We start from the raw sequence: 27,410 nt of genomic DNA on the forward strand, positions 1-27,410 counted from the left end.
CAATTGGGAGGAGTTCATTTCATCTGTGACATGTCTGTTATATGGGAAGAAAGTGGTGCGCCTGGTGAAAACCCAGATGTACACAGACACATGGCAAACTTCTAGTCTTTACGTAGAAGGCACATTTAGGTAGGAACTAAAGTGGGGAACCAGGAACTGCAAGGTAGAAATGCTAACTGCTGTACTTATGTGCTGCCTGGAAAACTTTTTTGTTTCCCCATAAAATTTATCCTGTGTGCATCATGCCAAATAGGTCTGCATATCCTCCATATATACAAAAATGATTTTATGTAGTGTTTTGGAAAAATGTATGTGGTCATAAAGTATTTACTGTGGTGTTCGTATAGTTATTGTTTCCTGATGTGGATGTTATGATACTCAGAAGTTTGCTTTAATTAATTGTATATACTATGTGTTTTTTAAAACACCAAATTGTGTTTGCTGTCCTTATTTAATTTTTCACAAGGAAAACATTGGCTTCACACCTTTGTTTTTTGCTTTGAGAAGTTAAATATTTTTATAGGTTCTGCTAGAAAAAGTGTGTAATTTACATATTTTCATTTGATGACAATCTCTTGCGTATTGCTTAGTTTTTCTATGGGTTGACACATAATTATTATAAACGTTTGCTTATTCTCTAGATTCATTGTTTACCTCCACTAATGATGCTAGCCCTCCTGCTTCACTAAGCTCACTTCAGCCACATGTATTGGGGTCGCAGAGTTCTCCTGGCCCTAAACGTCCTGGCAACACATTGAGAAAGTGGCTCACCAGTCCTGTTCGCCGGTTAAGCAGTGGAAAAGCAGATGGACATGTGAAGAAGTTGGCACATAAAAACAAAAAGAACAGAGAGGTCCGCAAGAGTTTTGATGGGGGATCTCAGAAAGACTCCGACGATAGTGCTGCTACACCACAGGATGAGACTCTTGAGGAGGTAAGCAGTCTTGTGAGAAGATGCACTGTGTAACACAGGTAATATATAGTGCATTTACTCATACTGTAGTGTAATTTAATTTCACACATGGAGTACTGACCATTCTCCACAACTGCAACACTAGTTGAAAAGACAATCTTTACAGTACTACATCTTTGATTTGGCAAACTTTGTAGGTAGACCATCTAACATGGTAAGCTGATTAAATGTGAAATAAATGTATTATATTAAACATGTAATGCAAAATGCTGTTTCTGTTCTGATTAGTACATTAATTTCACATTTTATTTTTAAGTTGATTCTCTTAGCCTCCGAACATAGAGGTGTTTCCTAGATTGTGTGAATAATGATGTGTCATTTAATTAATACTCAACTCTGAGTAAACCCAAAGTGTCTAAAATGTAGAAGTTGACTGAAAATAGCAACATTCCCAAAAACACAAATACATTTTTTTGCAGGGCTGTTTGTAAGTGCAAAGTCTACACTCCCTTATTTTATAAGGTATATCTGTATCTACCTATCCGTATATGTACACATCAATATCCATTATATTCGTGATATGGGTCCACTTTATTTTGTTGAACATCCATTTGGTTGGCAAATGCTAGGTGTTGTGTTTGTCAAAACTGCAGGTGGCTGAAAGGTCAAAATGTCAAAGGAATGTTTAATCAAGAAAGGTGTGTAGGCTTGCAGGGATGAAGATTTTTGTGTGCAAGAGTTAGGGTTATGATTGGGGATAAGTTTTGTATGTTTGTGTGTATGTATTTTAAGGTTAGGGTCAAGATTAAATAAGGTGAAAAGATGTAGTGTTGGTATGTGTATTTCTGTGTCTGAGTGTCTTGTGTAGTGGCATTTTTACAGGAAGGTTTTTATTAAGGTAAGGTGTACAGTTAGGGTTGGGGAATGGTTATCATCAGCTTTAGTATCCATTACTAATTGTGGTTCAGGGAAGTGGGTGCACACACACACACACCAGCTCTGGGGTAGCATAAACCTATCAGAAAAAAAATCTATAAAAGTCTTCTTCCTGTTTTACTTACCTTGGTTAAACTAACTCAACCTTCGAGTTACAACTTCTGAACATCGCTTAACTGGATATTGACAATGTTTCATACCTCGTTAGAGGAAATGCTGTCATGAATGAATGAGGGTATTTCTACTGGGTTTTTTTTCTCTTTGCCATATTTTTATACAGTTGGAGAGACTTCCCTTATTCCTTAAGTAGAGCAGACAAGACATATGGCATTCTTTCTGGGCATCTAAAGCTGTTATCAACACTAATGCTAGCCCAACCTCTCTTTCAGTGTTTAAAAGATGAGCTTCTTATTGTGCATCTCCAGGAAACTAGGGAAAATGTTCTTCCAGTAGTCATAATTTTGCTGTATTTCTCTTCTAATGTAGTCTTTCATATTTGTGTTAAGATGTCATTGCTCCAAATTTGAGATTGTTCTTCTGTAATGAGTTATTCTGACCTTCCTTCAGAATCTTTTTCAGTCTCCTTGATTGATTCTTATAGTTGACATACAATATTTTATATACTTTACTAATTAACCATTTCTTGGTAACATCTTCTGTTTTTGGTATCACATTAACAGCCTTGGTCTTTCTTTCAGTGCTCTCCCCTCTGTATGTGTCTGTGCTGAAAATTCCTAATATAGATGACCATTTCTGACCTGCTTAACTTCATCCAGTTCGGTTACTTCTTCTTTCCAACTTCTTTCCTGCTAAGTAATGCAGCTCCTTTAATTTCCCCTTGTGACTTCCTAATGCCTCTTGCCTGTTTTCTGTACCATTAGTTGTATTTACTCCATTTGGCATTTTCTAAACATAATTTAAGGGTTCTTTATCTCCTTAAGGTTTTGATTCCAAAACCCAAATCTCTTTACATCCACCTTTCTTGTACCTTGTTTTACTCTCATGTTTTTCTGCTTTGATAATGTATCCTCTTGCTTTATATATCAGGTTTGACTGGCTAGATTTGAAGCACTACTTCAGATCAGGTAGTCATAATCCACCTTATTCTGTAGGAAGAATCAAATGATCCCACTCTACTCTTAGTTTCCCTTTCCAGATGAATTTTGTCAATCCTTGATTGCCATCCACAGTTTTTCCTCTGGCTGATTAGTTCTTCTGGTCCCGTACATAGGCCAAGCCAAACTTAAGATGTTTTCACTGCAAGACTCTTACGGTTTTTCACAGCTAATAGTTTCCAGTCTCTCAACGTTTTTGTAATCTTTTGTTTAGTCTCTTTCAGCATATGCTTAGTTGCTGCAGCAGAAGCAGTTTTAATCCTTACATCTAAATAATTGATCTGTTCATGACCCCAGTAATGTAGGTATTGTTAAAATAATTCATGGGTAGGTACTTAATGCATAGTTGTTATAGCATTTGTTTTGACTTCATTTGTTTAATTTCTCAAAAATACCATAAATGTTCTTAAAACTCCAACATTAACTCATTGATGTATTCAGACTTTTTTAAATACAAAATGTTAACATCTGCAAAAAGAGCAAGTTTTTCTTGACTGTTGTGCCATTTATATTTGTGGATTTGTGAACCCCCTATCGTTTTAGCTAGAAAATCCAAGAATATTGCAGATGAGTGGGGGAAGAGGCCATCCTTGCCTTTTCCTTCCTTTCAAACTCATCCTTCCAGAAAGGACTCATCCCACATTTGTTTTTAAATTCAAATCCATCAAAAATGTTCTACTAACCATATTCTGTGTGAATACAAATGCAAACATTGCCCTACTTATGAATTCCATGTAAATGCTATGAAATGCTTTACTTCATACAGACTAACAATAATTTTTTTTTATATTTCAAATCCCTCTGAATCATCATTGTCCTGTTAATGTTATGAAATGATAGATGTTCTTCATCTCACATTGCTGCAGTCCTTACACTTGGGTAGTCCGCTGTCCTCGGTCGGCCCGAATATCAAAGTATAAGGCTGACGTCGGTCAAGGCGCATTTGACTGACATCAGGACGTCAGGGTACAAATGCGCATGACCGACGTCATATCCTCAGTCTTTTTTGCTGCATGGTCCGATGCAGAAGCAGCATTGCAAGTGCCGGTTGGCGTTCTGAGATTTTTCGATTTCGAAGTTTCAGACCGAGTTCAAAGTTGGCTAAGTACCCGTTGGGAATATTTTAGTTTTTCTTGCCTCAGTGATTTACGGATGTCAGAAAAGTCAATAATTGCATTTCTTGTGGGAAACAGATACCGCATAGAGATTATCATACTTTGTGTATTCCTTGCTTAGGGCCTGAGCACGACGTTGTTGGCTGTCGCTCTTGTGCTAGATTTAATAAACGCACTATAAAGAGGAGGTTGGATTGTGCAACGTTAGTCTTTGGGAAGCGGTGCAATTATAAAATGCCGTCGGATGCTCCGACGCCCGCTTCTTCGAAGAAGCGCAAGGACAAAGCAGTTAAGCCTAGGTTGGAAGAACGTCTGTACCGGACGCCGGTTCTTTAGAGGTGTCGGTGGAGCCGGTGGCTCCACCGGAGGTTTCTTTGTGTTCCCAGGGTGAGACTTTAGTATTGCAAGATGTGGCCTCTCAGGAGGCAAGTCAAGCTGAGGGGGCTTCTCAGGTTACTATACTCCCCTCCCTTCCTAGGGTGGCTAGGCCCTCTCCTTCTGTTTCTAAGGCTTCTCCCAGGGGCAGGCCAGGTTTAGCTTCAGTTGGTGTTACCCCTAGCTCTTCAGGTACTGTGCCCAAGAAGCATATGCTTAAAATGGCAGAAGATTTGATTACTTTGATTAGGGGATGTCCTTCATGGATGCATCTGCAGTCATAACAACTGGGTTGTCCTGTCGTCAGGCAGCCCTTCGGTCGGCCGGATTCCAAAGTCCGGGTCCGGCTTCGGCTGATGTCGCACTTCACCCGACGTCATCACTGCTGGTCTTCGGGTATAAAGGCATCAGCCGACGCCATTTTCTTCAGTCTTTCTTGCCGCGTGGCGCCCGAAGCAGAAGCTGTTCGCAAGTGCCGGTCGGTCAGATCCAGAGATTACTACTACTGAATACTCCTTCGAAGACTTCTAAAAGCTAAGTACCCCGTTGGGGACTCTTTCTTGCCTCAGCCGATGTCAGAAAAAGTTTAACTTGTGGGAAACAAATACCTCATAAAGATTTCCACTCTTACTGTTTGCCTTGTTTAGGCCCAGACCACGACGTAGCAGCCTGTTCGGCCTGTGCTTCTTTCAACCGACGAACGCTTAGACGTCGGTCGGAGTTTGCTGAACAGTTTTTCGGCTCTGAATTTGCGTACATTATGCCGTCGGATCCTCCGACTACCCAAATTATTAAAAAACGCAAAGAAAAAGACCGACACTCGCGGTCCGCGGTTTCGGCCGAAACCATGGTTAAGCAAACCGCGAGTGTCTCGGTTTCGGACGAAACCGAGAAAACTGATCAGAGTACAGCCGAATCAATGACTACTACTGAGGGTTCTGGTTACCTTACTTGAATCGGCCTCAGAAACTTTACCTACTACAGTGGTTACTAGTGACTTATCAGACACCATCCCTTTGGATGTCTCTACCCCAGCACGTGGTGCAGCTAGGCCTCCTGCAGCCATGTCTATTAAGGCCTTCGCCAGGGCTAAAGCAACCAAATCTAACCAGGCCCACTTCTAGTTCACAAATGCTTACTCTGGCAGAAGATTTAATATCCTTAATCAGGGGATCTCAATCTCACCCAGACAGGGCCTCTCAGCCCCCAGAAAAGAGACCTAGAGCAGAGCCCCTCGAGCCTGTGTCCTCTGATGATTCTGCGGAAGACTCAGATATTACAGACCAGCCAGAGGCTCCTTTCTCCAATGTTGAGGACTCAGATGCTGACGAATCCATTCCAGCTGCTTCCCCACCAGAAGAATTCTCCTTTGGGGAAACCTTACATGCCATGAGAGAACATTTCCAATGGCAGGAACAGGATTTTTCAGACTCCAGAAAAAGACTTAGGACTTTTCTGCACCTACCACAACACAGGCCCTTAGCTATACCTCCTGTCCTCTCTGTTGTGGACGATGCATTTAATGATGTTTGCACTGCACCAGATTCTTTACCTCCAGCACCTGCCAAACCAGATAGATTTTACAGGGTGCCAGACACTCATCATCACCTATACAAGGCCCCTCTTGCAGACCCCAAAACTATATCCCAGGGCCCTAAGGCAGTAGCCTCAACCACAGCAAAAAACCCTATTCCTTCTGAAAGGGAAGCCAGGTCTTTAGACAGATGGGGCAAAAGGTTTACACCTCTGCTACTCTCTCAGCTAGAGCTTTAAACTGTCAGTTTCACATGATACAATACCAAGAGTTTATGCTTGATCAGTTAACTAAAAAGTTATCCTCTGATGACGCTATAGATAAGAAAAATCTATTAGAAATGGTAAATAACATACAACAGGTTAGTAACCATTCCTTAAAATGTGGCTATGATGCACTGGAGGCTTCATTTAGATCAGCCATGACTGGCACAGTGATAAGAAGACATGCATGGCTGAAGGAACAAGTTTTACCAGATCATGTTAAAGCTAAGTTATTAGATGCTCCTATGGATAAGACCAGTTTGTTTGGTACACCTGCCCAGCAGGTAATGAAGAAAATGGAAGAAAAGGCAAAATCTGTACAAACGGTTAAAGATTTCTTGCAGGTTCAGCCCCCAAGGTTTAGCAGGAACTGGCCTGCCAAAAATTGGTCCTTTCCTGACTCCACAAGATCCCAAAGGGGCAGGAATAGACGTTCCAGAGGCAGAAATCAAACCAGAGGGGGTGCCTACAGAGGACGACAGTGGCAAGGTAATAACAGAGCCACAGGCACAGCCACTACCACTACAACAGGACAATCACAGTGACTTGATTCTAACTCCGCCTACCAGGGAACAAATAGCAGCACCCTTAGGTGGAAAATTAACCTTATTTTCAAAGAACTGGCACTATATCACAAAAGACAAGTGGATTTTGCAAACCATAGACCAAGGTTACCGGTTCCACTTCCACACTATACCAGTCAAAAGAGGAATGCCAAACCTACCTCCAAATCAAAAAACAGAAGCTCTACAGCAGATAATAAAATTAACAAAGATGAGAGCTGTGGAAAGAGTACCAATAACAGAACAAGGCAAAGGATTCTACTCCAGACTATTCCTAGTTCCAAGAAAGGAAAAAAGCTGGAGACCTATTCTCGATCTGTCCACCTTAAACACATACATCATTGTCCCAAAATTCAAGATGCTGACCCTTCAGCAACTTCTTCCCATGCTGGGCAAGGAGTGTTGGCTGGTAACTCTAGATCTCAAGGAGGCATACCTGCACGTCCCCATTCGACCAATTTGCAGAAGATACCTCAGATTTCTTGCAGGATCAGAGCACTATCAATTCTCAGCATTGCCCTTTGGCTTATCTACTGCGCCCAGAGTATTCACAAAATGCCTGGCATCAGTAATCGCCCACTGCAGACTACAGGGAATCCAAATTTATCCATACCTGGACGACTGCCTGCTACAAGGGACAACAAAAGCAAGCTGACAACAGATTTACAAAGGGTCATTTACTTGCTACAAGCACTGGGATACACAGTCAATTTGCAAAAATCAAGGCTGATTCCATCCCAAACAAGGACATTCTTGGGCGGAATTGGACACAGTAAAACAAATGGCATTCCTAACTGCAGAAAAACAAAAGATCTCCCTCTTTACTTCTTGGCACTAACAAACCACAGCAAGCTAACAGCAAGAAAAGTTCTGCAGGCCTTGGGCTTCATGGCATCATGCATAATCTTGGTTCCACATGCCAGACTGCATATGAGAAAACTACAGTGGTACCTAAAGAATTTATGGTCCCAACACAGGCACAGCCTAGAAACAGAAATTCCACTAATTCCATGCCTAAAACAGGAGTTCCTATGGTGGGCTCAAGCATGCCAGTCAAACCCAGGCTTACCCTTTCACAAATATCAAGCAAGCCAAACCATCACAACAGGCGCCTCAGACCTAGGATGGGGGCTCACATGCTGGACAAATGCGTGCAAGGATTGTGGGCCTTGGGACCAACTTCACCTGCACATCAACCTAAAAGAAATGCTGGCAGTAAAACTGGCAATCCAAAAATTCAGACCATTTCTCAAAGAAGGCCATTTGATGATAAGGACAGACAACACCACAGTCATGTGGTACATCAACAAACAGGGAGGCACTCATTCATACCCCCTATGCAGAATGACTTTGGACCTTTGGAACCTGGCACTCAGCTACAACATCCAGTTACAGGCAATGTTTGTACCGGAAAGGAGAACACTCTAGCAGACATGTTAAGCAGAACCACCTCGGATGCTCACGAATGGATGCTACACCCGGACATCTTCAAGACCATCGCAAAGAAATGGGGAATGCCACAAATAGATCTATTCGCTTCCCCTCTCAACCACCAGCTCAAAAAATTATGCACAAGGACATTCCATCCACTTGCATCGAAAGTGGATTCGCTCTCCTTCAGCTGGAAAGGCCTGACAGCATATGCATTCCCACCTCTTCCCTTGATACACAAGGTATTACTAAAAATCAAGGAGGAACGTCCAAGGATAATCCTGATAGCTCTAAACTGGCCAAGACAACACTGGTACCCATTGCTGAGGAGCATGTCTCGGGACAAAATGTGGTCAATACCCCTGATGCCTTTGATGTTAACTCAGAACAACTACAGCATCATGCATCCAAACCTAAAAGCGTTGCAGCTGACTGCATGGCACATCACATAGCAGCAACTATTCCAGATCTCTCCCAAAGGGTTAAAGACATTATACTTGAAGCCCGCAGACCTTCAACAAGAAGGAACTATGCAGGGAAATGGAAAAGGTTTGTCATTTGGAGTGCTGAAAGAGGGAAGGATGTGTCGAATATAGATATGGCTAACATTCTGGAGTACTTGGCAGAGCTTCTACATACAGGCCTGTCCTATTCCTCCATCAAGATACATGCATCAGCTATTTCAGCAGAATACAGCTTTGATCCACCTGTCTTCTCACATCCTCTACTCAGGCAGTTCCTCAGAGGGATCAAGAATGTAAAACCTCCTAGGAAACCACCTCTGCCAGCTTGGGATTTGAACTTTGTGCTAGAAAAGTTGACACTGCACCTTTTGAACCAGCAGCAACAGCAGACCTACAGCATCTTTCATGGAAAACTGCTTTCCTACTGGCAATAACCTCAGCAAGGAGGGTTTCTGAACTTCAGGCCCTAATGGCAGTACAACCCTTCCTAATCTTCCACCAAGACAGAGTGTCCATGAGGACTAATCCTACATTTATGCCTAAGGTGGTATCCAGAGTGTCCCTAAACCAGGCAATCCACCTACCTACCTTCTTCCCCAACCCACAAAACAGAGGGGAAAGAATGCTGCATACCTTGGATGTACACAGACAGCTACGCTACTACCTGGACAGAACAAAAAGTAACAGAAAAACTGATCAGCTTTTTGTAGCCTATGCAACAGGAAGGGAAGGAAAAGCAATTTCCAAACAGACAATCTCCAAATGGATAGGAAATTGCATACGATTCTGTTACTCCTTCCATGGAAAACCAATTCCACAGAACATAAGACCTCATTCTACAAGAGCAACAGCCACTACCACAGCCTTCTTACGAGGAGTGGCAACCAAGGACATTATTGAGGCGGCTACTTGGACCTCCGTGCATACATTTGCCAAGCATTATAATTTACCTCTGTATTCCAGATCCCGAGCAGGGTTTGCCACTGCTGTACTGCAAGGGATCCTAACCACACCATAATCTATTCTTCCTCCTCCCCTTGTTGGCTTTGGTATTCTACCCAGTTGTTATGACTGCAGATGCATCCATGAAGGACATAGTACAGTTTTGTACCTACCATAAATGTAGATGTCCGAACTGGATAGCATCTGCAGTCAGGATTACCCTCCCTCCTTCCCCTCTGTGGTACTCCTAGGGTATTTACCCTCCTAATAGCTAGCTGGTGGGGGGGGGGGAGTCTCTTATGGTGTATTTTGTTTGTATATATGTACATACATGCTTATTTTTTGTGTTTGCCTTTCTATCCTTTGGGAAACATTGGCATTTTTACCCAAAATTTAGCCTTCCAAGAGGGCAACTGGCATCTGGGGCAAGAAACACTGAAGAAAATGGCGTCGGCTGATGCCTTTATACCCGAAGACCAGCAGTGATGACGTCGGGTGAAGTGCGACATCAGCCGAAGCCGGACCCGGACTTTGGAATCCGGCCGACCGAAGGGCTGCCTGACGACAGGACAACCCAGTTGTTATGACTGCAGATGCTATCCAGTTCGGACATCTACATTTATGGTAGGTACAAAACTGTACTTTCTATGCCCCCTCCTGATAAGAGGCCTAGGGTGGAGCCTGAGCTGGGGGGTTTTGAGCAGGCTTCAGATGTGTCAGAGTCTTCGGCTGAAGACTTGCAGGAGTACTCTCCTTATTCTGATTCTGATGTGGATGATTCTACTCCTTCTGCTTCTCCTCCTGAGGATTTTTCTTTTTCAGAAACTCTTCATTCCATGAGGGAGCATTTTAAGTGGGAAGGTCAGGACTTCTCTGATTCCAGGAAAAGGCTTAGGGAATTTTTGTTTTTACCCCAGCATAGGCCTTTGGCTATACCTCCTGTTTTGGATGTAGTGGAAGATGTTTTACAGAGGCTTCTCTTAATCCTGATTCTTTGCCTCCTGCTCCTGTTAAGCGGATAGGTATTACAGGGTGCCTGAAGCTCATAAGTATCTTTTAAGAGTCCTAGGGCAGACCCAGAAACTGTTAGCCAGGGGCCTAAAGGTGTTAAGGCTTCTGTTGTTAAGAATCCGGTTCCTGCAGACAAAGAGGCTAGGGCCTTGGATAGATGGGGAAAGAAAGTTTATACTTCTTCCACTCTTGCTATGAGGGCTTTGAATTGCCAGTTTCACATGTTGAAATACCAAAACTATCTCCTTTCACAATTAAAGTCTAAGGTTGATGCTCTGGCAGTAGGTATTGATTGTAAAGAGTTGCAAGATTTAGTACATGTTTCTGAACAGGTGGGTAAGCATTCTTTGCAATGTGGTTTTGATGCTGTACAGGCCTCGTCTAGGGTGGCTGCCACTGGGTCAGTTCTTCGCAGGCACGCCTGGCTAAGGGATCAAAATTTGTCTGAACATGTTAAAACAAGGATTTTAGATGCTCCTTTACAATCTGACGTGTTGTTTGGTCCTCCTGTTGAGGCAGTTTTAAAGAAAATGGAAGACAAAGCTAAGTCTATGCCGACTGTTAAAGATTTTTTGCAGGTTCAGCCTCCAAAGTTTAGCAGAAATTGGCCTGCTAAAGGGTGGGCGTATCCTTCTTATGATTCCCAGTCTAGGGGTAGATCTAGACGTGGTAGGGGCAGAGCTCAGGGCTCTTTCAGGCCTAGAACAGGGAGTTCTCCTGCACAGTCTTCAGGTGAGGGCAGGGGTCAGTCCTTTCGTAAACAGACCCAATGACCTACCTTTTCAGCTGCCAGAGCCTTCTCGTCTGGCAGCACCTTTGGGAGGAAGGTTGGCACTTTTCAAAGAAAATTGGAGTTTAATTACCCAAGACAAATGGGTATTGGATATCATACACCAAGGTTACAGGTTTTATTTCCATACCTTGCCTCTTTTCAGAGGCATGCCAGACGTTCCTCCTCAACAAAGAATAGAGGCTCACAAGCAAATTTCTCTGTTACTTCAACTAGGGGCCATACAGCCGGTCCCTATGCCAGAAGTGGGCCTAGGATTTTATTCTCGCCTGTTCCTAGTACCAAAGAAGGGGAACACGTGGAGACCAATTTTGGATCTATCTATCCTCAACACTTATCTGGACATTCCCAAGTTCAAAATGTTGACGTTACAACAGCTTTTGCCTCTGCTGGGCAAAGATCATTGGATGGTAACTTTGGATCTCAAGGAGGCTTACCTTCATGTTCCTATCAGACTAAGTTGCAGGAAGTATCTGCGTTTTCGAGCTGGGACTTTTCACTATCAGTTCTCTGCATTGCCCTTTGGCTTATCTACTGCCCAGAGTGTTCACAAAAGTTCTGGCTCCAGTGATAGCTTTCTTCAGGCTGAAAGGAATACAGATCTATCCTTATTTGGACGACTGCCTGATTCTGGCTCAAGGAAGGGAAGAGCTTCTTCGTCATTTGGAATATGTGATAGCAGTGCTAAGATGCCTAGGGTATTCTGTGAACGAAATAAAGTCCAGTCTAGTACCCTCTCAAGACATGTGCTTTCTGGGTGTGAGACTGAATACAGCATCCCAGATGGCCTTTTAACCCCGGACAAACAAAAGAGTCTATCCCTTTACTTCCATCAGCTATCTCATCAGTCCGGGCTGACTGCAAGGACAGTCCTTCAAGCCTTAGGGTTCATGGCATCTTGTATTCTGGTGCTTCCCAATGCCAAACTGCATATGAGGAAGCTACAATGGTATCTCAAAATGTATGGACACAGCACTGCCAGGATCTAGACACTGTCATTCAAATAATACCTTGCATTCAAAAGGAATTTTTGTGGTGGGCTCAGGAATGTCACCTAAACAAGGGACTCTCTGTGACCCGGCCAGAGGCGAGTCAGATTTTAACGACAGATGCCTCAGACAAAGCTTGGGGAGCTCATCTAAATGGGAAGTGGATACAAGACAAGTGGCCTGCCAGACTACAACATCTACATATCAATCTAAAGGAGATGTTAGCAGTCCAGTTTGCATTAATAGCTTTCAAGGATTTACTTCTTCCAGGGCAGGTGTTGATTCTAACAGACAACACAACTGTCATGTGGTACATCAACAAGCAAGGGGGAACGCATTCTTATCCTCTATGCAGGCAAGCAATGATTTTGTGGGAGACTGCTCTCAGTTTACAACTCAATCTTCAGGCAAGGTTTCTGCCAGGAGCACAGAACTCCTTAGCAGATGTGTTGAGCAGACGAATTATGGATCCCCACGAGTGGAAATTGGATCCTCATGTGTTTCAGAAATTGACAGTGTCATGGGGAACTCCAGACATAGATCTGTTCGCTTCTCCACTAAACCATCAGCTGCCAAAGTTTTGCACAAAAGGTTTCATCCCACAGCTTGGAAAGTGGATGCTCTTTCTTTCAGTTGGAGCAATCTTCATGTGTATGCCTTTCCACCTCTGCCTCTCCTCCCAAAGGTACTTCTAAAGGTCAGACAGGACAAGCCAAGGATGATTTTAATAGCTCCAGATTGGCCTCGACAGCACTGGTACCCATTACTGAGAAGTCTGGTGGAAGCCTCCATGGCCTTTGCCTTGATTCCACACCTGTTGTCACAGGAGGACAGCCATTTGCTCAATGTCAAACTTCACTCTCTTCACCTAACAGCCTGGCATATTCTGTTTTGAACCATAGAGGGTCTCAACTTCCACAACAAGTTTTGAATGTGATTTTGGAAGCTAGAAGGCATAGTACAAGGAAAGTGTACGCAGATAAATGGAAGAGATTTTTATTTTGGAGTGCAGCAAAGATTTTGATGTTTCTGAGCCTAATTTGAGTGTGGCTCTTCAATATCTTACTGAGTTACTGGACAAAGGTTTGTCTTTCTCTTCTATTAAGGTTCATGCTGCAGCAATTTCGGCTCACTATGATTGTGACCCACCATTGTTTTCTCATCCTTTGTTCAAGCAATTTCTTAGAGGGGCAAAGAATATAAGACACCCACGAAGAGCTCCTACTCCTGCTTGGGATCTCAATTTTGTGTTGGAGAAACTCACTCTGCAACCTTTTGAGCCTGCAGCTACTTCTGAGTTGAAATATTTGTCATGGAAGACTGCTTTTTTGTTGGCAATTACCTCTGCAAGAAGGGTTTCTGAATTGCAGGCCCTTATGGCGGTTGAGCCTTTCTTGGTTTTCCATAAGGATAGGGTATCATTACGTACTAATCCTTCCTTTATGCCTAAGGTGGTTTCTAGTGTGGCTTTAAACCAAACTATTCATTTGCCTACTTTTTATGCAAATCCCCAAAATAAAGGGGAAAAGATTTTGCACACTTTAGATGTACACAGGCAGTTGCGATATTATTTGGACAGAACTAAAGGGTTCAGGCAGTCTCAGCAGTTGTTTGTTTCTTTTGCTTTGAGTTCTCAGGGCAAGCCTGTGTCAAAACAAACTATTTCTAAGTGGATTGGGTTTTGCATTGCTTTCTGTTATTCCCATCATGGCAAGGAGATTCCAGCTGGGATTAGGCCTCATTCCACTAGGGCTACTGCCACTTCAACAGCTTTTTGAGGGGAGTGGCAACCAAGGATATTTTGGAGGCAGCTACTTGGAGTTCAGTGCATACTTTCTCTAGGCATTATCACCTGCCACTTTACTCTAAATCCAGGGCTGGTTTTGCCACTGCTGTTTTGCAGGGCATCTTGGCAGCTCCTGCTTCCTTGTAGTTAGCCATCCTCCCTTACCTCTGCTTTGGGATTCTACCCAAGTGTAAGGACTGCAGCAATGTGAGATGAAGAACATAGTACAGTTTTGTACCTACCATAAATGTAGATGTTCAAGATCCACATTGCTGCAGTCCAATCTCCCTCCTTCCCCTCTGTAGTTAGAGGTGGTTGTGTGGGTTGGGTTGTACATATTGTGTATTTTGTATATATTGTACATATAGTTAGTGCAAGGGTGGTGGGTTGGTTGTTTGCTGTCTTTTGGTTTTGACCTTTATTTTTAGGGTCTTCTGACATCTGGGGCAAGAAAAGACTGAGGATATGACGTCGGTCATGCGCATTTGTACCCTGACGTCCTGATGTCAGTCAAATGCGCCTTGACCGACGTCAGCCTTATACTTTGATATTCGGGCCGACCGAGGACAGCGGACTACCCAAGTGTAAGGACTGCAGCAATGTGGATCTTCGAACATCTACATTTATGGTAGGTACAAAACTGTACTTTTCCATTCCATAAAGCCACATTTATCCAAATCTATCAGATTTGGCAACATTTTTGCCATTCTCTCAGCTAATGTAGGTACATTTATAGTCATTGTTTAGAATCAATTTAGGTCTACACAATGCAGGGTTTTTAGGGTCCTTTACTTCCTTCTCAATAATATTACCACCTGCCTTTCACGATGTACCCATGTCCTTTCCGAGCATTATTAAAAAGTGAATTTTCAGCAGCCGCTTTCTAATTTCTACACAAATTCCATTCAGTCATCAAGATTTCTCTGTTGCTTGGTGCTATATCAGAGTTCTTCTTTCTTCTTTATCCTTCATGACTGTTAATTGATTGGCTTCTACCTTGCCAACCTTTGGAAGTTCTAAACTTTTCAAAACAAAAGTGCTTCCAACGATGTCCCTTCCTGATATATAAATGCATATTTTCACAAAATTGCCACAATACCTCATTTATATCATCAGGATTCCTAGGTAAGCTTCTTGTCATGGGGTCCCTGAGTTTTGCACTGCTCTTTCCCATTTTTGCTGTGTAAGTCTTTGCACTAAGGATTTCTGTACTTCAGGTTTACTGTCAAAAATTAACTGTGTAACCACTACTTTCCTAAGCTTATAGGCTCATAGGTAGGTACTAGGCTATCGGCTCTAGGGCCTTTTCAAGCCTAGCCAAAAAGATACCCTGGCTTTCGCCACACTTGCCTGTGCCCCTGTCGAGCAGTGCCACAGAGGTGGTCCTTGGGGTTAATTTCTTATTTCCCATCCAATCATCAAGATTTTTCTTGGAGTCCTAATGAGGAGCTTTGTTTGATATAGATAGTTTGTTCCATAGTATGGGAAGTCTCTGGGATAGGAATCTATCCCTTCAGCATGTTCTGTTTATTGTGGTGACAAGGTTTAGGTCTCTAGAGCGTGTAGCTTGGAGGTATTGGGATTTCTTTAAGTGGGAGCATGTCCAACAGCTCTGGGTTTGACATAGCTTTGTATGTTAGGCAGAGATTGCCTCTGTGTAGGCGATATGTGATGGAGTAAAGCTGGAGTTTTTCGAGAAGGTCTGCGTAGGGCATATGTTTGAGGCTGGTAATCCTCTTTGAGAGGTATTTCTGCAGTCTTTCCAGTTGTTGTAGATGTCTTGTGAGGTACATACAAAAAGGGGTGTTGTACTCTAAAATGGGTCTAATGAGTGACGAGTAGGGGGGAACAAAGGCTTCTTTTTTCCTGGTTGAGAAACCTTTTGTGATGAGGTGTGCCCCGTAGAAGGATTTCCTGACTACTGTGGCGATGTGATTATCAAAGGAGAGACTACTGTCCACCTGTGTTCCAAGGTCTGTTATCACACTTTGGTGTTAAGTAGACTACCACCTATGTGGTAGCTCATGGGTACAGAGGTTTTACTAAAAGGGATGACAGTGCACTTTTTGGCATTGAGCTTGAGGCCATGGCTTTGACACCAGACATCTGTCTCAGTGAGGCCCTTTTGTGGAATATCCACATCATTAGGAGTTTCAGTTATGGCTCTTAGTTTGGAGTCATCTGCGAACTCCATTAGGCAGAGACCTTCTGTGTTAACCTGTACTGAACCCTGTGGTACTCCACTTGTCTGAAGTCAGATTTGGAGTCTGCTATTTTCAGAGTGTGGGTTCTTTCAGTGAGCCAGTTGGCAACCCATCTTGTGACATAGGGATTTATACCTAGTTTAGTGAGTTTATCTATAATTACAGAGTGGGAGATGGTGTCAAAAGCCTTGGCGAGATCTAGATAGGCTCTGTGAACCACCTTACCCTCGTCTCTGGCTTTGGTGACTGCTTCAAAGAAGTCTGTCAGGTTTATGAGACATGATCTGCCTTTTGCAAACCCGAACTGGGTGGGGTCCAGAGTTTGGAGATTACCAGTGTCTTTGTTTATAAATTCCATTATGATATGCTCCATGGCCTTGCAGACCAGGCTTGTTAGGCTTTTAGGGCGGTAGTTCCCGGGGTCCGTGGTGGCTCCCCCTTTGTGGAGTGGGATAACAGTCACTGTGCACCATTCAGTGGGCACAAAGCCTGAGGTGAGGCTATGATTGATCATGGTACTTAGGTGGGATGCCAGTTCATTCTGTAGTTCATGTAGAACGCAGCCTGGGATGTTTTCAGGTCCCATGTATGCTGTGTTCTTGGCTTTGGAGAGTGTGGTTTTTACCTGTGCAGCCGTTTTTACAGGAACTTTGCATTCTCCCTGTGTAGAGATGGGCCCTTGGGGGTTGGGATAAAGTTAGCACTGAACCTATCTGTCTGGATGTTGGCAATATCAGTTGGTTCTGTATATTTAGTGCCATTGTGCTGTAACTCAGAGCAGATCTGAGTGTTGCCATTGAGATTCTTGACATAGCTATAGAATGCTTTGTGGTTGTCTTTAGAGTCAGTGGCGATTTTGTTTTCATAACTAGCTTTGGAGGATTTTATGAGGGATCTCAGCTACTTACTGAGGCTGACCAGGGAGTTCTTCCAGTCATAGGATTTTATTTTTTTTTTGCAAAAGTTTCTTTCTGCTGTTGTAGAATTTGTTTATGGCAGGGGATCACCAGATTGGCTTCCTTTTTTGGAGGATAGCATCTTGATTCTTAGGGATAGCACGATCCATGCACTCGTGTAAGGGCTTCTAAAGTGCATTTGCGTAGGATTCAGCAGTCGTCCCTCTATTGGCCATCTGCATGGGTGTCGTGAAGTTTGCCACTTCTGTCTTAAGAAGCGTGAAGTTGGCTTTGGAGAAATTTTTTATAGTGGTTTCCATAATGAGTGGTGGGGGCGGGATGTGGATGTCTAGGCTGATTAGTTTGTGGTCGGATCTGACCAATGAGGAATTGACCTCTGATGTGGAACACCGGTGGCCCATGTTGGTAATGACCAGATCTAGGATATTGCTGCCTCTGGTGGGGGTGTGGATAAGCTGATCCAAGGCGTTGAGCAAAAGAGTTGGTACATGAGTAGTTTTCCCATTTAATGGTGGGGTAGTTGAAATCGCCCATTATTAGGGTGTTGGGTTGTACCATAATATTTTCCAGTGCATCAAGAAATGAGGAATGGGAATCCCGGGGCATGGTGGGGGATTTGTAGCAAGTTACAATGTGGATAGCGGTCTTGCCCAAAGTTAGTTGCACTTGGATAATCTCGGATGCATTATGCTGAGCAACTAGTCTGGAGGTGTGGATGTCCTTAATGAATATGGACATGTCTCCACCTTTAGAGTTTCGGTCCGGATGTTCTTCGTGTTTCACCATTGCAGTCATTACATTTGGGTAATCTGGTGGCAGGTTGCCCTCAGTCAGCCTGAATAACAAAGTCTTGGGTCCTGCGTTGGTTGCTGTCTCCTCTTCCTTGACGTCAGGTCGTCAGCGGTATAAAACATGCAGCCGACGCCATTTTATTCAGTCTTTCTTGCCGCATGGTGCTCAAAGCAGAAGCAGTTCGTAAGTGCCAGTCAGCCGACTCCTGAAATTTTCGTATTCGAGTTTCCAAACCAAAGTCTTCAAACTAAAGCTAAGTACCCCGTTGGGTAACCTTTTTCTTGCTCCTTTCCGATGTCAGTAAAAGTTAATAATTGCATTACTTGTTGGAAGCAAGTACCTTATAAGGATTTTCATTTGTACTGTATTCCTTGCCTAGGCCCAGATCACAATTTGCCTTGCTGTCGGTTTTATGCTAGATTTAACCAACACACTATTAAGCATCAGTATATTTTTACTTTTCAAGATTTAATTATCATGAAATGTTGTCGGTTAGCAAACCGACTACCGGAATTCACAAAAAACACAAAGAAAAAGACAGAGACAGACCGTCGAGGTCCAAAACCGATGACAAAGCTTCTCCTAAGCCAGTCGCCGGTACTCAGTGAGGCACTTTCGCAGCCCTTGATACCCGCTACTTTTGAGTTGCAGGCCTCTATCGAGACCCATTCGGAGTCCAGTATGCCGTGAGATTCTCAGAGTATTGAACCTGCAGATGTGTCTCCCTTAGATGGGTGTTTACAGGCCTCAACATTTTTATATTAAACCGACGCCAGCAACAAAAACAAGGTTAAAAACAACTTCTATGTCTACAAAACCGACACGAGCCACGTGCTCAGGCCCCTATGCCTAAAAAGCAGATGATCAAAATGGCTGAGTATTTACTTACCTTGATCAGGGGTTCTCAACCTCCCCCTGCTAAGAGGCCTAGGCAAGTCACTGACTATGAATCTTCAGATCAGGTTTCCATTTCTTCTGATTCCTCTTCTGATCAGGAATTTTCTATTCCACCTTATGAGGATTCTGATACAGAGGAATCCATCCCATCTGCATCTCCTCCTGAGGATTACTCTTGTGGAGTGACTTTGCATACTTTAAGGGAACATTTTCACTGGAATAAAAAAAGAGGCTTAGGGATTTTCTTCTTCTTCCTCAGCATAGGCCTTTGGCAATACCTCTTGTATTAGACATTGTTGATGATGTGTTCTCGGAATCAAGCATGGCTCCTGCTTCCCCTTCTCCTAGTAAGCCCGACAGATATTACAGGGTTCCTGACTCCCACAAATTTCTTTTCAAAAATCCTGCTGCTGATCCTGAAACCATTTCTCAGGGTCCCAAGGGTGTAAAGGCCTCTACAGCCAAGAATCCTACCCCTTCTGATGGTAGAGATTCCAGGGTGCTGGATGGATGGGGTAAGAAGGATTATACGCCTGCAACCTTGGCAATCAGGGCCTTAAACTGCCAGTTTCGTATGCTTAAATATCAACATCATATTATGGGCTTACTGAAACAGAAAATTATGTTGATTTCTGATTGTGTGGAAAATAGAGTTACAAGAATTATTGCATTCAGTAGAACAAGTTGGAAAGCATACTTAGCAATGTGGATGTTCATCGTGTTTCACTGTTGCAGTCATTACACTTGGGTTATCCTGCTGGCAGGCTACCCACAGTTGGCCAGAGTCCCAAAGTCTAGGTCCGGCGTCGGTTCCTGTCACCTCTTCCCTGACGTCAGTGCACCAGGGGTATAAAAGATGCAGCCGATGCCATTTTCTTCAGTCTTTCTTGCCGCGTGGTGCTCAAAGCAAAAGCAGTTTGCAAGTAACGGTCGGCCGACTCCTGAGATTTTCGAAATCGAATTTCAGAACCGAAGTCTTCAATAAAGCTAAGTACCCCGTTGGGGAAACATTTTCTTGCTCTAGACCGATGTCAGTATAAGTTAACAATTGTATTTCTTGTGGGAAGCAAATACCTCATAAGGATTTTCACTCTAACTGTATTCCTTGCCTAGGCCCTGACCACGACATTGCTAGTTGTTGATTTTGCTCTAGATTCAACCAATGCACTATTAAGCGTTGGTTTGATTTTGCTTTACATTACTTTGGCCGAAGATTTAACTACATAATGCCGTCGGAACAACCGACGACCGGAATTCATAAAAAAATGCAAAGACAAAGAAAAGGACAGGCATCCGAGGTCCAAAACCGACGAAGCCTCTTCTAGGCCAGTTGCCGGTTCTCAGTGAGGCGCTTTCGCAGCCCCTGCCACCTGCTACCTCAGAGCCACAGGCCGCATCCGACTCCCACGTGGAGACACCTAGGCCTCTGGAAAGTCAAGGTACTGGACCTGTGGAAACTATTTCCTCAGATGGGTCTGGAGCCGCTGAGCAGGCATTGACATCTGAGGGTTTTTTCAGACCTTCACAACTTTCTATTATGTCCACTACAGCAGCCAAGTCAAAGTCAAAAACACCATTAAGGACAAGGAAACAAGTACAGCATTCTCCTGGACAGTCATCCATGCCAAAGAAACAGATGCTTAAAATGGCCGAGGACCTAATTACTTTGATCAGGGGTTCCCATCCCCCCCTGATAAAAGGCTTAGGCAAGACACTGACTATGACTCCTCTGACTAGGTTTCTGTTTCCTCTGATTCCTCTTCAGATCAGGGTTATTCTCTCCCTCCCTATGAGGACTCTGATGCAGAAGAATCTATACCTTCAGCCTCTCCGTCTGAGGATTTTTGGGGAAACCTTACACACCATGAGGGAGCATTTCCATTGGGAGAGCCAGGATTATTCAGAATCCAAGAAAAGGCTCAGAGACTTTCTTTTATTGCCTCAGCACAGGCCCCTGGCTATCCCTCCTGTGCTTGATATTGTTGTTGATGTTTTTTCTGAATCCAGTCTGTCTCCTGATTCTTTACCCCCTGCACCAGTCAAGCCAGACAGGTACTACAGGGTCCCAGACTCTCATAAATGTCTTTATAAAAACCCTGCTGCTGACCCAGAAACAATTTCTCAGGGTCCCAAAGGGGTTAAGGCTTCCACTGCAAAAAACCTTGTCCCCTCTGATAGGGATTCCAGAGCTCTGGATAGATGGGGGAAAAAAGTTTACACTTCTGCTACTTTTATTTATTTATTTATTTATTTATTTTACATTTGTTGACCGGGCTAATCTAGCTGGATACATGTCCTTTTTCAGTAGAGGCCTGGGGAGAAAAGCTCCACCATGAAGAGAAATCACAATGCATTTATATACAGAAGAAATAATAATAACTTAAAAATAACAAGAGAACAGCAAAATTTACATACTGGTAAAATAATATTCACATGTTGCGTAAATGATCTTGACATGGTTACATTGAGAGGCAGTGAGGTTAAGATTAAAAAACTCTGAGAGGAAGAAGAGACTGAGGTGATATGAGACCTTTAAGATTAGTCTGGTTTAGGACATGGGCATAACCAGTGTGACTTAAGGAATTCTTTGAGATTATTTTTGAATAGATTAAGCAAGGTCGTAAGTCTTAGGTTATTAGGAAGGGAATTCCAAAGCTTTCCAATGGAATTGGCATAGAGAGCATCACCACCCGAATTATTAGCTTTAATGGTTAGCACCTGAACACTATTTGAGGATCGAAGGCAGTTTAGGTTGGAGTAGGGGGTCAGTATTTTGCTCAGTGATGGGGTTCTATCCGGTTGATTAATTATTTTAAATGCTTCAGCGAGTTGGTTAAGTTTGAGAAGATTGGGCAGTTCTAACCAGCCAAGTTGCTTAAGGTTAAGGCAGTGGTGAGTACGATAAGGTGTTCCTGTTATAAATTTGGCAATATGATTATAGGCAACAGAGAGTTTATTGAGCGCTCGCTTATTGAGGAAAGAAAGTACCGGGGAGGCATATAGTAGGGTGGAGAGGAGGTGAGTGCGAGCAATGGTTTGTTTGGCATGAGGAGTTAGAAAGTTCTTTATTCTGTACATTGAGTCGAGTTTCTTGTTTACTTTAGCTGTAAGGGCTTTAAACTGCCAGTTTCACATGCTTAAGTATCAACAATATCTAATGTTTCTGTTAAAACAGAAAATGCTTACAAACTCAGAATGTCCTGACAGTAAGGAAATGCAGGATTTATTGCATGCAGCTGAACAAGTGGGAAAGCATACTCTGCAATGTGGTTTTGATTCATTAGAGACTTCTTGCAGAGCCGCAGTTACAGGCTCTGTCATTCAAAGGCATGCTTGGTTAAAAGAACAAAGTTTACCTGATCATGTTAAAGTAAAATTATCGGATGCTCCACTACAGCATGATACTTTGTTTGGTGTTAAGGCAGAAGAGGTGTTAAAGAAAATGGAGGATAAAGCAAAATCAATGCAGATAGTAAAGGATTTCTTACAGGTTCAGCCACCTAGATTTAGCAGAAACTGGCCTTTTAAAAATTGGTTCTTTCCGGTGTCAGACAGGCCACAAAGAGGCAGATTCAGACGCCCAAGAGGCAGATCTCAGCCCCAAGGCTCATACAGACCTAAACAATGGGGAGCTTCAGCCCCCAAAGGAGGAGAAGACAAATCACAACCTTATAGAAAACAGTCCTAATGACTTCCCTCTACAAATGCCAAGCACTTACCTTTTGGCAGCACCCTTAGGGGGAAAACTATCACTTTTCTCACAATACATCATACAGTCAAACCTGCTACTTGAAGGAAACTACTAAATCTATTGTATCTACCTTCCTGAATGATGTTTTTTGAAGTATACTGCATGTATTTGCTTTTTTTACTAACTGTATTCAATGTAATGTTATTCCAAATGTATATATTTTATTACTATCTTTTACACTATGTAACTTAGATTGTATTTGCTTTGCTTTTGGAGCTTTTCTCCCCGGGCCTCCACTGAAAATGGGTACGTTCTGGCCCAGTGGACTTCCCCGGTAATCAAACTGGAAATAAATAAAATAAATAAAAATATTGACACACGATCATCAAGGACAAATGGGTACTGAATATTGTTTCTCAGGGTTACAGGTTCCAATTTCACACCCTTCCAAAATCAAAAGGTATGCCAGATCTGCCACAAAACCAATGGGCAGAGGCACAAAAACAAATTTCTGCTCTCATGGACATGAGAGCTATTCAAAGAGTACCACAGCAAGAACAGGGACAAGGATTTTACTCAAGACTTTTCCTGGTACCCAGAAAGGACAAAGCCTGGAGACCAGTACTGGACCTGTCAATCCTAAATACTTTCCTGGATGTTCCTAAATTTAAAATGTTAACACTGCAGCAACTTCTACCCATGTTAGACAAGAAGGCTTGGCTGGTTACTTTGGACATCAAGGAGGCATACCTGCATGTCCCAATCAGACAATCTTGCAGAAGATACCTCATATTCATAGCTGGCTCAATGCATTACCAATTCTCTGCACTGCCCTTTGGCTTATGTACTGCGCCCAGGGTCTTCACATATTGGCTGGCACCAGTAATTGCATTTTGCAGACAAAAAGGAATTCAAATATATCCCTACTTGGACGGCTGCCTTATTCAAGCAGAGAGCAAGGACATTCTGCTAAAGCATCTGGCATTTGTAAAAAGATTACTAATTTACCTAGGGTACACAGTAAACGAAAAGAAGTCAAAACTAGTGCCCTCTCAAGAGATAATATTCCTGGGTGCAAGCTTAAATACAACTGCCCAGATGGCTTATCTCATGCCAGACAAGCAAAGGCAACTGACTCATTACTTTCAAATGAGACCCAGCTCCCAGCAAGAAAAATTCTGCAGGCTCTGGGCTTCATGGCATCCTGCATTCTACTAATTCCATATGCAAGACTGCATATGAGGAAACTGCAATGGCATCTAAAAAGTGTTTGGACTCAACATTGCTACAGCCTGGAAACAATAATATCTCTTATTCCCTGCCTGCAACAAGAGTTTCGATGGTGGGCCCAGGCCTGTCACCACAACAAGGGACAGCCTTTCACCATACCCACAGCCAGGCAGACAATAACAACAGATGCATCAGATTATGCCTGGGGGGCACACAAGGCAGGAAAATGTATATAGGGCATGTGACCCAAGGAACAAATGCATCTTCACATCAATCAAAAAGAGATGCTAGCTGTACAGCATGCCCTGACAGCCTTCAAGGATCTACTACATCCAGGACAACTATTACTAAAGACAGACAATACCACAGTCATGTGGTACATAAGCAAGGGGGCACACATTCCTACCCCCTCTGCAGGCAAGCCATGCCTTTGTGGAACACAGCACTGACCTATCAAGTACATCTGCAGGCACAATTTCTGCCAGGAAAGAAAAATACTCTGGCAGACGACCTAAGCAGAAATCTCATGGATCCTCACAAATGGAAACTAAATCCACAGGTCTTCAGCATGATAAAAAGGAAATGGGGACGCCCAGACATAGATCTTTTTGCCTCCCCTCACAACTGCCAACTACAGAGATTCTGCACAAGGATTTATCACTTACAAGCATGGAAAGTGGATCCTCTATCATTCAGCTGGAAAACACTGACAGTATATGCCTTTCCTCCACTGCCTCTTCTTCCCAAGATACTCCTAAAAGTCAGATGAGAGAAGCCAAAAATGATTCTGATTGCCCCAGACTGGCCACGCCAGCACTGGTACCCAGTCCTAAAGAGCTTGTCTCAAGGCCCAGCCTGTCCTTTACCTCAAATTCCTCATCTTCTGACTCAACAAAACAATCAGATTCTGCACAGTCAACTCAGAACCTTAAATCTGGCTGCATGGCAGATAATATAGCCACTCAGACCACACCTCTCTCTAAAGGTGTTATGGATGTCATTTTTGAAGCCAGGAGGCCCAGCACTAGGAAATCTTATGCAGAAAAATGGAAGAGATTCTGTGCTTGGAACCAGGCACAAGGACTCTAACCACTTGTTCCAAATATACCTCAGATTTTACAATACCTAACTGAGATGCTGGACAAAGGCCTATCCTTCTCATCAATTAAGATCCATGCCTCTGCCATTTCAGCTCATTACAGTACGGAACCTCCAATTTTCTCTCATCCACTACTAAGACAGTTCCTCAGAGGGGCAAAAAACTTAAGACCCCCAACAAGAACACCGATACCTACATGGGACCTCAGTTTTGTTTTAGAAAAGCTCACACTGCCTCCTTTTGAGACGGCCAATACAGCTGATATAAAATTCTTATCATGGAAAACTGCTTTGCTCCTAGCAATAACTTCAGCAAGAAGAGTCTCATTGTTACAGGCATTGATGGTAGTGGAACCTTTCATCATTTTTCATCAGGACAGGGTTTCTCTAAGAACAAACCCAACATTTATGCCAAAGGTAGTATCCAGTGTGGCTCTTAACCAAACTATTCATTTGCCAACATTTTATCCAAATCCACAGGATAAAGGGGAGAGACTTCTGCACGCTTTGGACATACACAGACAGCTACGCTTCTATTTGGACAAAACAAAAGCTTTCAGAAAAACTGAGCAACTGTTTGTAGCTTATGCTGCAGGATCACAAGGAAAGCCCATGTCAAAGCAGACTATTTCAAAATGGATAGGACACTGCATTTGTTTCTGCTATTCACAACATGGCAAGCCAGTGCCTAAGGGCATAAGGCCACATTCAACCAGAGCAGCAGCCACTTCAGCAGCCTTCCTCAGAGGAGTATCAACCAAAGACATCCTAAAAGCTGCTACTTGGAGCTCTGTTCATAACTTCACAAAACATTATCATTTGCCTCTCCTCTCCAAATTCAGGGCAGGTTTTACCACTGCAGTTCTGCAGGGCCTTATAGCCGCTCCTAATGCTGTTTAGTTCCATCCTCCCATCCATAGCTTTGGGATTCTACCCAAATGTGACGACTGCAACAGTGAAACACGATGAACATAGTACAGTTGTGTACACTTACCATAAATGTAGATGTTCGAGTGTATTCACTGTTGCAGTCCAGGTTACCCGCTCGCCATCTCCCTTTCTATACCTTTTCTTTCCTTCACTGTACACAAAAGCCTTTGTAGTGTATTTGCTTTTAGATTAAGGTAAAGTTTGTTTCTTGCTCCCCATTTGGGGGGCACCTGACATCTGGGGCAAGAAAATCTGAATAAACCTGATGTCATGGAAGAGGAGACAGCAACAGTGATGCAAGACCCAAGACTTTTTTATTCAGGCCGACTGAGGGCAACCTGCCAGCAGATTACCCAAATGTAATGACTGCAACAGTGAATACACTCGAACATCTACATTTATGGTAAGTGTACACAACTGTACTGTTAGATGGCCGAAAGGTGTGATATGAATTATACCCTGGTAATGGAGAGGTGCTCTCTGGAGCATTGAACCATGTCTCTGTCACTGCACAGATGTCTGTGTTCTCCATTTTAAGGAGTGCCTCGAGTGAATGCATTTTGAGGTTTAGACTTCTAACATTGAGTAGCATTACCCTCAGATTTTGCTTGCTTGTACCTGTTACAATGGTGAATTTGTCATTTGAGCCTTGCCTAAAAATGGCACTATAGGGGTGGCCAGAGCCTTAGCCAGTATCCAGAATCCCAAGGGCGACAGGTGCAGGCCATGTCTGACAAAGCATCATGGTCTGTCGATCATGTCATCCCAGGCAGACAGATACTGGATCCCCTTAGAATGACACCAGAAGCTTAGCCAATTGTTGAAGTCAGTCATTTTGTCCTTGTACTGTGGTATAATTCTGGGTGATGGCAGGATGCTATGCAGGGCTAGGATCATACCTGTCTGGGCTACAAGATCGGAGAGCTCCTCCATGTCTCTTCATGTAGTCCAGGGAGGTATGTCTCGGGTCATTTACACCAACATGGGCAATGACAGAGTCATATTTGTTGTGGAGTGACCTGAATGTGTACGTTATGTGACTGATCCTGGCACCCGACAGGCAGCTGACAGTAACTGTCTCCTTGTTTAGCCTGGTTCATAGGTTGGTACTAGGCTATTGGCCCTAGGGCCTATACAAGCCTAGCCATAACAATTCCCTGGCTATTTCTTCCCGCACTGTTTACTTCCCTGGACTCCTGTCTATCATGTCAATGTGATGATTGACATGATCCCTGGGGTGAATTTTCTATTTCCCATCCAGCCATCAAGGTTACTTTTGAAGAGGGCCAAAGAGGTGCTCTGCTTGACATGTATGGGCAGTCTATTCCAGAGTCTGGGGAGTCTCTGGGTCAGGAACCTATCCCTCCAGCATGTTTTGTTTATTGTGATGACAAGGTTTAGATCCCTGGTGAGTAGAACATCAG

The 27,410-nt window shown here is 43.3% G+C and overlaps 1 protein-coding gene across 1 annotated transcript in view; it reads left to right on the forward strand.

Annotated features, from left to right (window-relative positions):
- TRIO (trio Rho guanine nucleotide exchange factor) overlaps positions 1–27,410 on the forward strand; it is a 5,137,669-nt gene that overhangs the window by 2,930,357 nt on the left and 2,179,902 nt on the right. Inside the window, exon 35 of the mRNA XM_044065600.1 lies at positions 642–934. Coding sequence (XP_043921535.1) covers positions 642–934 — 293 coding nt within the window. The remainder of the gene's footprint in view (positions 1–641; positions 935–27,410) is intronic.

This window comes from Protopterus annectens, chromosome 3.part0, assembly GCF_019279795.1.
Source record: "Protopterus annectens isolate FY-2018-M chromosome 3.part0, PAN1.0, whole genome shotgun sequence".
Lineage (NCBI taxonomy): Eukaryota > Metazoa > Chordata > Ceratodontiformes > Protopteridae > Protopterus > Protopterus annectens.